The sequence below is a fragment of the Priapulus caudatus genome, unplaced genomic scaffold, assembly GCF_000485595.1.
Source record: "Priapulus caudatus unplaced genomic scaffold, Priapulus_caudatus-5.0.1 Scaffold165, whole genome shotgun sequence".
NCBI lineage: Eukaryota > Metazoa > Priapulida > Priapulimorpha > Priapulimorphida > Priapulidae > Priapulus > Priapulus caudatus.
Window position 1 is genome coordinate 257,135 of NW_014577226.1, and position 13,631 is coordinate 270,765.

The window sequence follows — 13,631 nt, forward strand, 5'->3', positions numbered from 1 at the left end:
ACCAGACAACAGACCTACGACAGACGAGAAAGAGATAGAGCGAGAGCGAGAGGGAGAAGCACACGGGTGGAAGGGGAAGCAGAGAGCGAGCGACAGCGACATCAACAAGAAGCAGTTGACAGACGAGACAAACAGACAGACAGACAGACAGACAGACAGACAGACAGACAGACAGGCAACAGACAGAACAGACAGACAGACAGACAGACGACAGACAGACAGAAGGACGGACATACAGAAGACAGGCAGACGTCGGCGGACAGACATAGCAACAGACAGACAGGCAACAGTCGGCGGCACAGACATACAGACAGACAGCAGACAAAACTCGGCGGGGGGACGGACGACGGACGGACAGACAACAACAAACAGACAGACAGAACAACAGACAGATAGACAACCAAATAGACAGACAGACAGACAGTGGGTCGGACGGACGGACAGAAAGACAGCCACCAGCCAGATGGAAAGAGCGAGCGAGAAAGATAGAGATAGAGAGACAGAGAGAAATAGAGAGAGAAAGAGAGGGGGAAGAGAGAGCGCGGGAGGACGCACTATTGATTAAATATATACTCTGAAACACGGTGGAATACGATTGGCGAACGCCGCTAAAAGCTGCGCGTGTGGAATAGTAAGTATGCATCCGCAGCGCGTGAATTACCCGCCCGACCCGTGTTAATCTGTGAGATCGGTGGGATAACTAAACAGCAACAACAGAGCAACGCCAGCGAGACGGGCCTTCCACCCAGACCCCTCTATCCACACAAAAACAAACCACTCTAACGTTAGTCACACACCGGAATGGTTGCTGTCGCCCAACAAAGGGTTACATGAATACATTCATCATTACATAACACATTTTTGCTTCAGCTGCCGCCGCTACATATACGACTAAAATTATTGTGTAGCGGGTGCAACGCGCGCGTCACCATCCAGCGCCAGCCGACTCTCAAATAGCGTCCAGTCTACGTACTAATAGCAGTTTAATAGCTTTCTATTATCATGTTAACCATGAAATTATATAGGGCTCTGGAAGTCTATTTTGATTCATTTCAATGGAATATAAAAATGTGCTTCCATCCATCCATCCACGCATCATCCATCCATCCATCCATCTATAAATGGACAGACAGACAGACAAGACAGACAGATAGATAGATCATATCTCCGTTTGCCAATCATGAGCACGACTAAAACAATAATCCGGAACAATGCATTAACTTAATGCATTGTTCTCGGAATTATTGTTTTAGTCGTGCTCATGATTGGCAAACGAAGATATGATCATCTATCTATCTGTCTGTCTTCTGTCTGTCTGTCTGTCTGTCGTCTGTCTGTCCATTTATAGATGGATGGATGGATGGATGAATGCGTGGGATGGATGGATGGAGGACATTAAGATTAAGAAGCCACAGCACAACATCCCTAAGAGGCTAAGAGGAGTCAATGTCCAAGTCTCACTTTCCGACTGTCACCAACGTCATCAAAATAGAGGACACCTTGACATCCGAGCACCAGCATTCAGACTAACCTAGACTGTCACCCAGTATAACACATCAGAGAGCAGGTGACTACACCTACACATGACACCACCAGCACGACGACAGTGTCTCGCATGCATGTATACTAGTATGCACCAAGCGGCAAAGCTCACCGCACTACAGACGAAAACGAGAATCAAGGGAAAAGTGTGCGCGCCGACTCGATACGAGGTGTTATTGCATCGCCCTCATCGTTGCTTTTGTTTAAGATGAACTACAATGAAGCACGGCATATTGGCGGTTACGCGCGCAAGATTGGTGTTGATGTACAACATCACGATTGAGATCGCGACTGCCTGCCACCCGCGCATCTTTTAGCGGAGGTATGTGTGATGAACAGTGCCGTCGCTTTCTCATGACTCTCTCTCTCCTCTCACCCATATCACCCTCCTTCTCACTTTCTTTAACTGTTTTTCTGTCTCTCTTCTGCCTCACACACACGTACGCACGCCGCACGCACAGACGCCAGCACGCACACGCTAACGCACCTTTCACTGGGCGCTCTCATGCATCGCCCTCGCGCGTGCTTCTTTCTCTCCCTCTGTCTTTTATGTCATTGTGTGTGTGTGTGTGTGTGTGTGTGTGTGTGGTGTTGTGTGTGTGTGTGTGTGTCCGCCGTGCGTACGTGCGTGTGCGCACCTTGCGCGCGTTCGTGGCGTGTAAACATGGGTTTGCGTGTCCATATGTCTGCCTACCTCTCCGTCCCGCGTCTATCTCTCTATACTTCTCCTCTCTCTCCTCTCTCCTCTCTCTCTCTCTCTCTCTCTCTCTCTCTCTCTCTCTCTCTCTCTCTCTCTCTCTCTCTCTCTCTCGCTCTCGCCTCGCTCTCTCTCCTACTCCTGCTATGCTATCTCTATCTCTCTAGCAATCTCATCCCACCATCCATCCAACCATCCATGTCCTTTCTTCTTTCTCTCGCCACACTTGGTCTCCAAAATGATTATTTTCATTAACCATCGCACAACGAAACCGATATGCATTCACCTTTACTAAAAAACTGGATCCTATTTCAAATCTACGAGTAATTACCTAAAATAAAAAAAAAGCTAGACGTAAGACAAATACTGGCGCATATGACCCGCATGTAACGGCTGTACGTCGTGTAGCGTGTTCTACGTTCACACATGAGTCATCAAACACCAGCAATACGACCACGAAATTTCAAACAGTTGGCCTCTATATGCGAAACAGCGCTATATGTTTAACATAATGTTCGAGCGTTTCTTTAATCTACCGACTCTTCTGCCTTAATTAAACACTAGAATGCATGCGGGCCGCACGGCTGGATCATAATTCCGCAGACGACGACACCGTCGAGCTATAATAAATGCGATCGTCACGTCATATTCTCTCTCATTCTCATAATTCTCATCGTCTCGCGCGCGCGCACGCACGCTCAGGGACTCTGTCGCGTGCGCCTTACACATTTGGGAAAACACCTCACGCTAGCACCGCACGCACGCACGCGCGCCGGCCGGCCTGAGTCATAGGCTCCCCCCCGCGGCCACCCTCATCTTCTATAGCCCCCTCTCTCTCTCGCGCGCGCTCTCTTTCTCTCTCGCTCTCGCTCTTTCCCTCCCCCTCTCTCTCTCTCTCGCTTGCTCTCTCCTTGGAATATTACGCCCGTGTGCATAGATTGGGAAGACAAGGTAATTACTGCCCGGCGTCCCTGGCGTACAGTGTGGCCTAGAATCAGCATGCGGCCGTTGCATTGATATTCAGCACATTACCGCGGTCTCATTTAGTTAATTATCTCTGTGTGCGGCCGGAGTGCATGTTGCCTGCGATTTCCCTATGCATGAGCAAGAGGGCCTGCATAATCAGAGGGACTCGTGATCGAGACTCTCTCTCGCGCTCTCTCTCTCTCTCTCTCTCTGCAGGAGTAGCAGCAGCAACCACGGCAACAGTAGTAGTAGCAGCAGCAGCAGTACCAGCAGCAGCAGCAGCAGCAGCAGCAGCAGTACCAGCAGTACCAGCAGCAGCAGCAGCAGCAGCAGCAGCAGCAGCAGCAGCAGCAGCAGCAGCAGCAGCAGCAGCAGCAGCAGTAGCAGTTGCAATAGAAGTAGTATTAGTAGAAAAACAACAACAACAACAACAACAACAACAACAGCAGCAGCAGCAGCAGCAGCAGCAGCAGCAGTAGTAGTAGTAGTAGTGTAAGTCACAGCAGCGCATGAAACCCCCCACGCGTGCAGCGGTCATTCTTCTTAGAAAAGACAGTATGCGTGCAGTGTTTATGAGATTCGATAATTGAGAGAAAGCTAGCGAGTAGTGAGGAGGCTAGTGAACAGACAGGCAGCCAGTAGCCTTAGTCAAGAGTACGATAATAAGTTTTATTTGATTTCAGTGCATAAAATAGATTTATTTAGTAACCAATATTTTAAAAATGGTAAAATTAAACTATGCATAGTATTTAATTGCGTGCCACGCATTTACGTTTTTGTCCGGTTAATTCCTGAGTGGCCAATCTAACCTACACAACTCTGATTGTGCGTAAGCATTAATTTATAGACGTGCGCATTATCTATATAAGTGAGTGACGTGTAGATGAGTGACGTATAAGATGAGTGACGTGTATAAGCCACACTAACGCAATACATTTTCTCAAAACAATCCACAGATTTCAGCATCGATTCAATTCGATCCAAGTATCGGGAAATAAAGCAAAACGGTGTACCATTCTGTAATACATGTAGACGGGTGCATCATTTCGGTATATAGATATAGCGGGTAAATTGTAATTTTACCGGTATGTTGAACTCCTAACGAAGGTGTTGACCAAAATATTGCCGATTCCTGAAGTCAGGTGACATTATGTCCCTGATGCAAACAGCAAAAAGTCCACTGTACCAGGATATAACTAATTGTTAAGTCCCGTGAGCTTGCTCACCGTTTAACTAAGACATCCCGGGGTACCAACCGAAACATGGTCCACAAACAAAACCACCCCGCGTGCGTTCCACGCTCGTCCATTATACGGCTGATATTGATTCCAGTTTCAAATGGCTTCCTGAAAGGCCATCGCTTCCACCCTCGCCATGCACTCAATGCGAATGCGTCAGTCCGCATCCGGTCCCTGTCATGCTCCACTGCTCATCCCACAGCGCATCGCCCATCTCTTCATCAACATCCATCTCTCTAGCAGCATGTATTTCTGTACCAACATTCATCTGCCCACCAGCAAGCATTCGGGAGCATGACAGCATTTGTCTCTGTACTGACATCCAGCTCTGATTCTGCACATGTCTCTTCACCAACATCTCCCTCTACGTCAACATCTATCTCTGCACCAACGTCTATTCTCACATCAACATCTATCTCTGCATCAACATCTATTCTTACATCAACATCTATTCTTACATCAACACCTATTCTTATATCAACATCTATCTCTGATTCAACACCTATGCTTACATAAACATCTATCTCTGATTCAACACCCATTCTTAATTTCTTACATCAACATCTATCTCTGATTTAACACCTATTCTTACATCAACACCTATTCTTGCATCAACACCTATTCTTACATCAACACCTATTCTTGCATCAACACCTATTCTTACATCAACACCTATTCTTGCATCAACATCTATCTCCGATTTAAAACCTATTCTTACATAAACATCTATCTCTGCATCAACACCTATTCTCACATCAACATCTATCTCTGATTCAACATGCATTCGACAAGAATCGATATCTTTCTCGGTATCAGTACCCGTCTCCACATCTATATCCAAACAACAATCATCACATTCACGTTCCTAAATATACCGAGGTCACTGACAACATTGATCTTTACAATACCATTTACCTCTCCATTAACATCCATTGCTACACGAACCTCTTGCTCTTCAACAATAACCACCTCTGCAAAACGGACTGCACTACGACACCAGCATACATCTCCCTTATAACATCCACCTCTGCATCAAAACCTGTCTTCCATCAAACATCCCCTTTTGCCATGATTCATCTCGTATCAACATCAACAGCCCCCCCCCAACGTCCCCCATCTCCCCAGCTACCTCTATCCCTTTTTCTAGCTGTGTCTACCTCTTCATTGGTCAAAAGACATCAAGTGCAAAACTGGGTCAGCAACAGTACATGTAAAGGTGACGACAACGTCGTCTGCATGTGACGATGCACTACGTATGGATTTCGTCCCCGCCTGGTGGCCTTTTCATTACGTCGTCAAGGTGACCAAATATTTGCGGACGTCCGTCAGCAAACATGGCGGCTTGTCGGTCCCACCCGATAATTATTCGCACGTGTTTTTTTCCCCGCTCTCCAGATTTCCGATCATCAACTTTTTGTCTTGTCCAATTCATCTTCGTGTTTGTCCGCCGGTCATTGTGAGTCGGCGATGGTCGTCGTGGGATCAGCGAGAAAGCGAGACGTCATCATCATTGCCGAGACGTCGCTCGATAGCGTGGCTCTCGCAATGCGGCACAGTCGTCCGCCAGCGCCCGCTCTCGAGAGCAAACACCTGCTGAGATGTTAACGTTTATGAACAAACAGCGGCCGTCGCCCAACACCGACCGACGTACTGTGACGCACGCAGCGCATATCTCGCTATCGGAATCGAAACACGGTCAGAGAAAAACACACAGTGCTGCGCGAACGCGACTCATGCATACCAAGAAGCTGCATCGCATGGGTTGAGGGGTGAGATTGAGTGCCCACCGCGCGCTGTTAGGGCCGCCTGCCGGTCGGTGGTGACGTCAGGCGCGGCTGATCTGTCGCCGCGTTTGACAGGGCGATGTTTGCCGACAGCCTCCGGTGTCTGCACACACGGACACATAGAGTTTTGCGAAAATGATCCGCGCTCCAACGGAAAACCCATTATTTTTGATACTCCCGGCTTCATTTACATGCAAACACTCGCAGGGTCGTGCGCGCGCGGGGTGGGAGGGGGGCGGCGCGACCCGGCCTGCCCGCCGGCGCCCTCTCACAGGACCGATCGAGCTTGTCGCGAGACGCGGCGTGTTCGCCGTTACTGCGCGGAAAGGCGACGCCGAGGTTTCGAGGTGTGCGTGTGACGACGCCGTTTACTACGTCATTATACGCGCGTTTATCTTCCCGCTAAGACCCGACGGCTGCCCCTACATGCGCGCACTGATTTAGTCCTAACGCAACTGCAGCGAGGGATCGAGGGAGAAAAAACTGCAGACCGCGCATTTTCCACACATGGCGGCACTCCGAAATGAAGTTGCTTGCGAAATTGTCCAAGGGACTTATTCCAGATGCATCCGCGCTTTATCCGCTGCGGCTGCCTCCTCGGCCCCCCAACATTCGGTGACCGGGGTGGGGGTGGGGTGAATCGAACGTCATCAGGCTGTAAACATTCACCGGCCAAACGGACGGACATGGTCTGATAAAGCCGAACGATTTTTTCCCCCAACTTGTCTTTCTGATGAGAAAATCTCAATTGCATCAGATCGCGAGGCGCAGGCCCTGCATGTGCAGTCAGCCAGTACACCAGCGATCTGCACATATTTAGACACGGGAGAAAAAGTAACGACGGCCTCACGGAGCTGTTTCACATCGAAAGTGTCCCTGCCAAGTCCACAGATGCCCAACGACCCCCCCCCAAACAGACTTGTGCCGTAAAGAGGGAAACCACGTGGGACTGAGCACTGGGACTGACGATCCCACTGACGCCGTCCTCCTAACCGCCTCTGATCACCGCTGCACGTCCCGCGAGCAGTTGCCGAGTATACGCGATGCTATGCTGTGGCGCAAACTTAGTGCGAATCCTAGAATTCGCACGACGTCGCGTGTCGAATTCTATTTCTACGTCTCACCGCTGTCTGCGGTAATCGCCGCGGATTAACCCCCACGTCACGGCCGGGGAGCGAAAACGTCCGCCGACATTTTGCTCGAATGGATGAAGACACTCGTAGCCTACTGGTACCCTAGAGGAGCGCGAGGAACGCCGTGAGACTAGCGACCAGTCGCACGTCGTCGTCATCGCTCCCCCGATCGCTAATGTATCCCTAACAAGCTTGTAAAAGGTCACCTCTCGAATGCTGGTGGCCGGCGCGCGAGAGCGGCCTCGCTTGATTTTAATTACTGCACTCCGATTACTTTCATTTTGCCTTGCGTTCACTTCACGGCGCCTAATTACTGTCGTACGAGCCTGCACGTAGCCTATCCAAATCGCTCTTGCTGCCTCTCTCTCTCCCCCTCTCTATCTCACTCTCTCTGCCTGACTGTCTCTTTCTCTACGCTGCACTGATGAGGATGCTGAAGCATCGTCCGCTCTCTCTCAAAGTGACCATCTCGATGACAGCGCTGTCGCTGCCACCGCCGCAGCAACTCCTGTCTCACAGAACCGCCAATTAGGCACAGACTAGAGGTAGACGTAGCGAGAGGTTGAGAATGCAACGTTCGACAATGTGGAACTCTTGTTGTCAATTTAGGAAATTGGGCTCAAATCTGCGCATGCGGAGATCGAACGAGCCACTCTGTAGCCACAATCGAAGAAGAAGAAGAAGCCGCAGAGCGTTCGCGCGCACCACCGATTCCAATTATGCGTCGTAAAGAAACGATGAAGGCAGCGACCGAATTAAAACAGGAATCTGAGAATGTTAGTGTCAGGAGTGGTCGGTGCTGTCTCAGCCACAACCCCGTCTTCAAGCTAACAGGACATTAAGGAAGGACTTTTTTAAGACTGCAGCAGAGACATAAGATGGATGAGCAGACCTACCATGGAGAAGCATTGCACAAGCCTAGGAAGGAAAGACTTCTTCCACGCAATTTCTTCCGCTTAGTCCAATTTCAGCCTAAAGAATTGCAGCTTACAAACACAAGTTTTTCGTTAACCAGCACTTGTAAGTTTTGATCTACATCTTTATTTCGTAATGCAAAATGTTGCATTAGAAACGAACTGTAGATCATCCATAACCTATTAGGCGTTTAAGGCATCGCAAATAACAAAGATGGCTAGCTCCGAAAATGTAGTGATTACTATATTCAACTTCACCCAACGAGGGAAAACGCCATAATGTCCTCATGACAATACTGTCCTAAACCTAGCATTGCTCCTACGCCTACCAAAAAGAATAACCTTATCTGCATTGCCCTTTAACACAAGCAGTTAACCTACCCCGGAATCATTTGCCCCTACATTCTAACACTAATAGTAACACTGCACCCCCGCCCCTCCTTATTCCTAACTTTGCTGCCTAATTTACCATTAGCAACAATGCTATCCCGACCTCTGCTACTGACCCAAGCACAAATAATGACCCAAACCATTCCTTTGCATATGCTAACAACACTAATGCTAACCGAAACATTTCTTATGCTCATCACAGACACTAAGCCTGCCTCCTTTGCCGCCGCCCTAATCCTGTTCTTGCCACCACTGCCCCTGCATTGTCCCTCCCTCATGCTAAGCATTCCTTCTTGGCTTCTGCTGCTAATACTAAACACTAACCCAGCCTCCAGCCCTTACCCATTCTCACCTCTCGCTTGATTTGTCCAGTAGTGGATGTAGATGTGGTTTTGTAAGCACCGTGTGTTGTCCGTGTTATTGCCTTGGACTCACTGTCCATTGTATCACCAAAACCACCTGCTGTCCGTCCGTGTCTTCATGAAATTGTCTTCCGTTTCTGCAATGGAAATGCCAAAAAATCAGTAACAACGGAGCCGTACACACATGCATCAACACACGCAGGCACACGCAGTGTTCATTGCCCCACCAAATCCAATTGATATCCGACCAGTAACTTTTTCAGCTCTTCTTTTTTCTGCAATGGCAATACAAAAATTTACTAAAAAAACAATCTGCATGCACAAACATGCTCTCCATTGTCCTGCCAACATCCCCAGACAGACAACTGTCTTTGTGAAACTGTCCTCCCTGTTTCTGCAATAAAAATGTCAAAATAGTTCAGAAGCCGTCCTCACTTACACACTCGCACGCACACACACACACGCACGCACGTGCAGCCGTGCAAATCATGATGAGGCGAGTTACACGCGGGCTCTTCCGCCGGCTTAATCCCGCGCACGTATTCATTACTGTCGCACCGCGCCGTTTAGACCCCGCAAAGTTCCATTCAACCCTGGCTTTCCATATTGGTCGTCTGAATGTGCTGAATATCCAATCGCGGCGCAATGTTCGCAAGCCGATGTGAGAGCGCACGTCGCCGCGGCGACGGCGATGTGAAGGCGTCGCACGCGTGCTGCCGTACGTGATAAACGTGATTTCGCCATGACGTTTTTTCGAGAATCGGGTGGACAAGGGACCGATCACCTGGACTCGGCTGCGAGAAGCTGTTGAATGAAAGAGTGAGGCAGCACGTCTACCGAAATACGTACACAAGTAACAGTTGTTAGCGTGGTACCTATTCACCCACAATAGCAATTGTGTTGCAGTCCAAGGGTTGGCGTTCCAAGGCGGCTCAGAACAACGGCGAGTCATCAATTATCAATGCGGTCCGCACTGAGGTGCTAATTTATTACTGGGGGCCGCTAATGAGGGATGGTAATGAGTGTGTGCGTGGCTTCTCTGGAGGTGATTATATGGACGCGGGAATCTGATGACGCGTGCATATCTGCTTCAACACCCACTCGAAATATGCTCGACTCACGTACATCACTTACTGCACCCCCGGGTGAAATTTTAATGACATGCAAAGTCAATAGCGATCACATCATCTCATCGTAATCCCTGCCCTAATGTGCGGGATTACATCATGGATATTAATTAAGTTCAGTTTTGAATTACCGGGGTGAGGCCAAGATGTGAGAAAACTGACATTTATTGCTCATTCAATTATAGTAAGGGTGACTGGAGTGATGGTTTATTAAGCATGCATCCACGCGCGTCGGGAGGGTAAGAGGGCAAGTGATGTGATTTATGCAGAACGGGGACACGTGTTTCATTATTTCAATGCTAGTGAAATATTAATTAAACCCCACCATGACAGCGCGTGAATGCATCATTTTCCATACTCCTACTCCACCAGCTAACGACGTAGAAGCAGGCGGAATGGGTAGAAAATCACACGGTTCTTGTAAGCCTTTGATTTTCGAAGAACGGTTTTATAATTAAACAGCAAACAGTCATAAACTGTAAACTATTGGCACAAGGGGGCAATAAATCATTTAGCAATCTGCTGATTACATGCGCGGCACGTACTGGGTGGCTGGCGATCTGAATATATATATCAAGCTACGTTCTTAACATAATGCACGATACCTAGGTTTCAAATGCAGCTACAGGCTAATTTCAGAGGGTAAGTACGTATACGAGGAGGTGAGGCTGTCCGCTCGCTAAGTGTCAGTACCCAGTGATCAACACACGCGACCTCGCCACGCTGGCGACCTGTTTAGGCTATGATGTAGGAAACGATGTCAATCGACTACGAGTATTACTTGCACGCACGCACGCACGCACTAACGCACGGCCACGTGCACCCGCGCACGCAGGCGCAGTCACTGAAGTTATGAATTCCTTCGACATGACACTGCATCTGTTATTGTGATGGCTCACGGTGACTAGCAATCATAGGGTACACATAGACTCACGAAGCTCACAGCGCATCTGGAATGGAAACTCGTGTGAAAGAAGGGGGTGATATAGCCAGTGAGGAGAAGGCCACGTGAAAGCTGTGAGCGAGAGGAAAGACGTGAGCACAGCGGATGAGACGAGACACATGAGCGAGGGGCAGCAGCCGTGTATATAACACAACATAACATAACATATAAGTATCTATAAAGGCATATATCAGAAGTAGAAACATTAAGTATTGTAGTATTATGTATATTATTAGTGGTATATGATAACACAGAGTCACAGGTATGTGGAGCAGAAAAGGTAGACTGTAACACAGAGAGAGAGAGAGAGCGCGCAGAGAGAGAGAGAGAGAGAGAGAGAGAGAGAGAGTGAGCAGAGACGGAGAGAGGAGAGAGAGAGAGAGAGAGAGAGAGAGAGAGGAGAGAGGAGAGAGGCGAGAGAGTGGCGGAACCCGGGGAGAGTTGAGAGACGTGAGAGACCTAAGTGAGAGCGTTTGGAGCAGAGAGTTGGAGAGAGTGATAGAGATGTGAGGAGATTTATGATGGAGAGGTGTGACTGGACGATGAATTTGAGAGTGAGAGAGTTGGGTGACGAGAGTGAGTTGCCGCATCCTGTTGCGTGGCTGGGGGCGGCGCCGCGGTGGTCCCCGGTGGAGTGCGTTTGAGAGCGAATTGAGGAAATTGGGAGAGTACGGAGAGAGAGAGGGTTTTGTGAAATAGGAGAGACGAGCAGAGAGAGATTAGAGACGAGAGAGAGAGAGAGCGGAGAGAGAGAGAGTGACGAGAGAAAGAGAGAGAGAGAGAAGAGGAGAGAGATAAGGGAGGAGAGATGGTGGGTCGAATCAGAGGTTGTGGAGAGAGGCGAGGAGGGAGATCGAGAGAGAGGAGAGGAGCTGAGAGTTGAGGAGGAAAGAAGAGAGGGGGAGAGGAGGGAGTGACGAAGGACGCGAGGAGAATGGAGACTGGGGAGAGTGAGAGAGTGACAATAATAGATAGAGGTGGAAAATAAATGAGACAGATGAGCTATAAGAGGAGGAGAGGGCAAATGAGCGAGCGTGGACGGTGGGCATGCATTCATAGACTCTGACAAGTGAGGGGGGGAGAGGGTGGACAAGAAGGAGATCCCGCTTGGAATAGGGGGTCGATCCGCAGAGAGCGAATAGCACGGCCCACAGGACATGTCGCAATAACTGGATGATAGTTATTGAGTTACTCAATACATGTCAACATTACGCGAATGTTTCACAAACCCGCGGGCACTATAGGAGCTGAACTTGCGACCAAACAAATAGCCGTCGTATCGAGAGAGATTTCATTCTTTCAATCCATAAAGCACTTTCAACGCAAGGTGCGGCTTGAGGACATCTCTAACTAGTTCGTAAGCCTCTTCTTTAGTGTACACGTGGTACAGTCTGCTCTTCTTCTCTTAGCATCACACTCATTCGCCTTCACTGTTCCCAGACCGCTTATCCCATCCAGTACCCCCCAACTGGTGTCCTCTCCTTCTATCTTCTGTTAATTAGATCTACATCTTGTAACAACCCGCTTCCCCTTTGTCCTCACTTTCTCCATTCCTCTCTCCTAGAGGATACTGAGATATGTAGCATCACTACGTGTGGTACTAAGGATAATTTCCTGCGCGTTCTGAGGAACCGGTAACACTGTGTCTTTCTCTTCATCAATTTCGCTCTGCTCTTACTTCTCTCGCTTTTTCTCTCTTGACACAAGACTACACAGACTTAATTCTCTCTCTCACCCTTTGGCCATCACGATTTTCGTTGATTGACTTTCTCTCCTTAAAACTAGACAGAAATCAGAACGCACAGAGATACCTATCTGCCGTGCGATAATATCGTGAGGCCTCAGGGTGAAAGCGTTTCTTCTTCTTTCCGGAGTAGCGAGGAAATCTACTCCCGCTCCACGTCGGACCGGTTCTATCCTCGGGTGCAAGGCCATTGAGGAATTACGTTTTACCCAGCTCTTCGCTCTCTCGGACGCGAGAGGGATGTGATGAGAGGACGGAGAGGGATTTAGTGGCAGATTGGGGACCGGAACGTAATTTCTGAACAAGAATCAAAGCGAGCTCAACTCGCGCCTCTTAAAGCAAAAACGAACATCTGACACCTGGTGGTGGTGGCGTGGTTTGGATGGACTGATCAAGGAACTGAGAAAACTACCGGCGCGTTCAAGTTGCATCGAGACCGTCGTGCAGATTGCGGAATCGAGGAGAATGGCGCGCCGACACCTTCCGAGATCCCGAGCTTGCGAGGAGAGAGACACGATGGAGAGGACAAACAAGCAGAGACGAGATCACAAGAGAGTCAGGGTAGGGAGGAACATGCATGCGACGCGGAAGGAGCGAGACTCGGGCCGAGAGGATGCTGCCCAGATCAACGAACGCCAGAGAGAGCACCACGTAGTTATTGAGTGAGAAGAGAGCGCGATACGCGCATTGAACCATCAGGCCCTGTTGGCGAGAAGAGGATGAGCCACGATTTCGATTTGGCGATAATCCTAGTTCGCTGCGAACATAATAAATTTGCATGTGCTGTTCCC

The 13,631-nt window shown here is 49.0% G+C and overlaps 1 protein-coding gene across 1 annotated transcript in view; it reads right to left on the reverse strand.

The window, feature by feature from the left end:
- The window catches only part of LOC106806498, an 85,573-nt gene that overhangs the window by 59,447 nt on the left and 12,495 nt on the right, over positions 1-13,631 (reverse strand). Inside the window, exon 2 of the mRNA XM_014808465.1 lies at positions 9,017-9,163. Within this exon, the coding sequence (XP_014663951.1) occupies positions 9,017-9,106 (90 nt within the window). The 5' untranslated portion in view covers positions 9,107-9,163. The remainder of the gene's footprint in view (positions 1-9,016; positions 9,164-13,631) is intronic.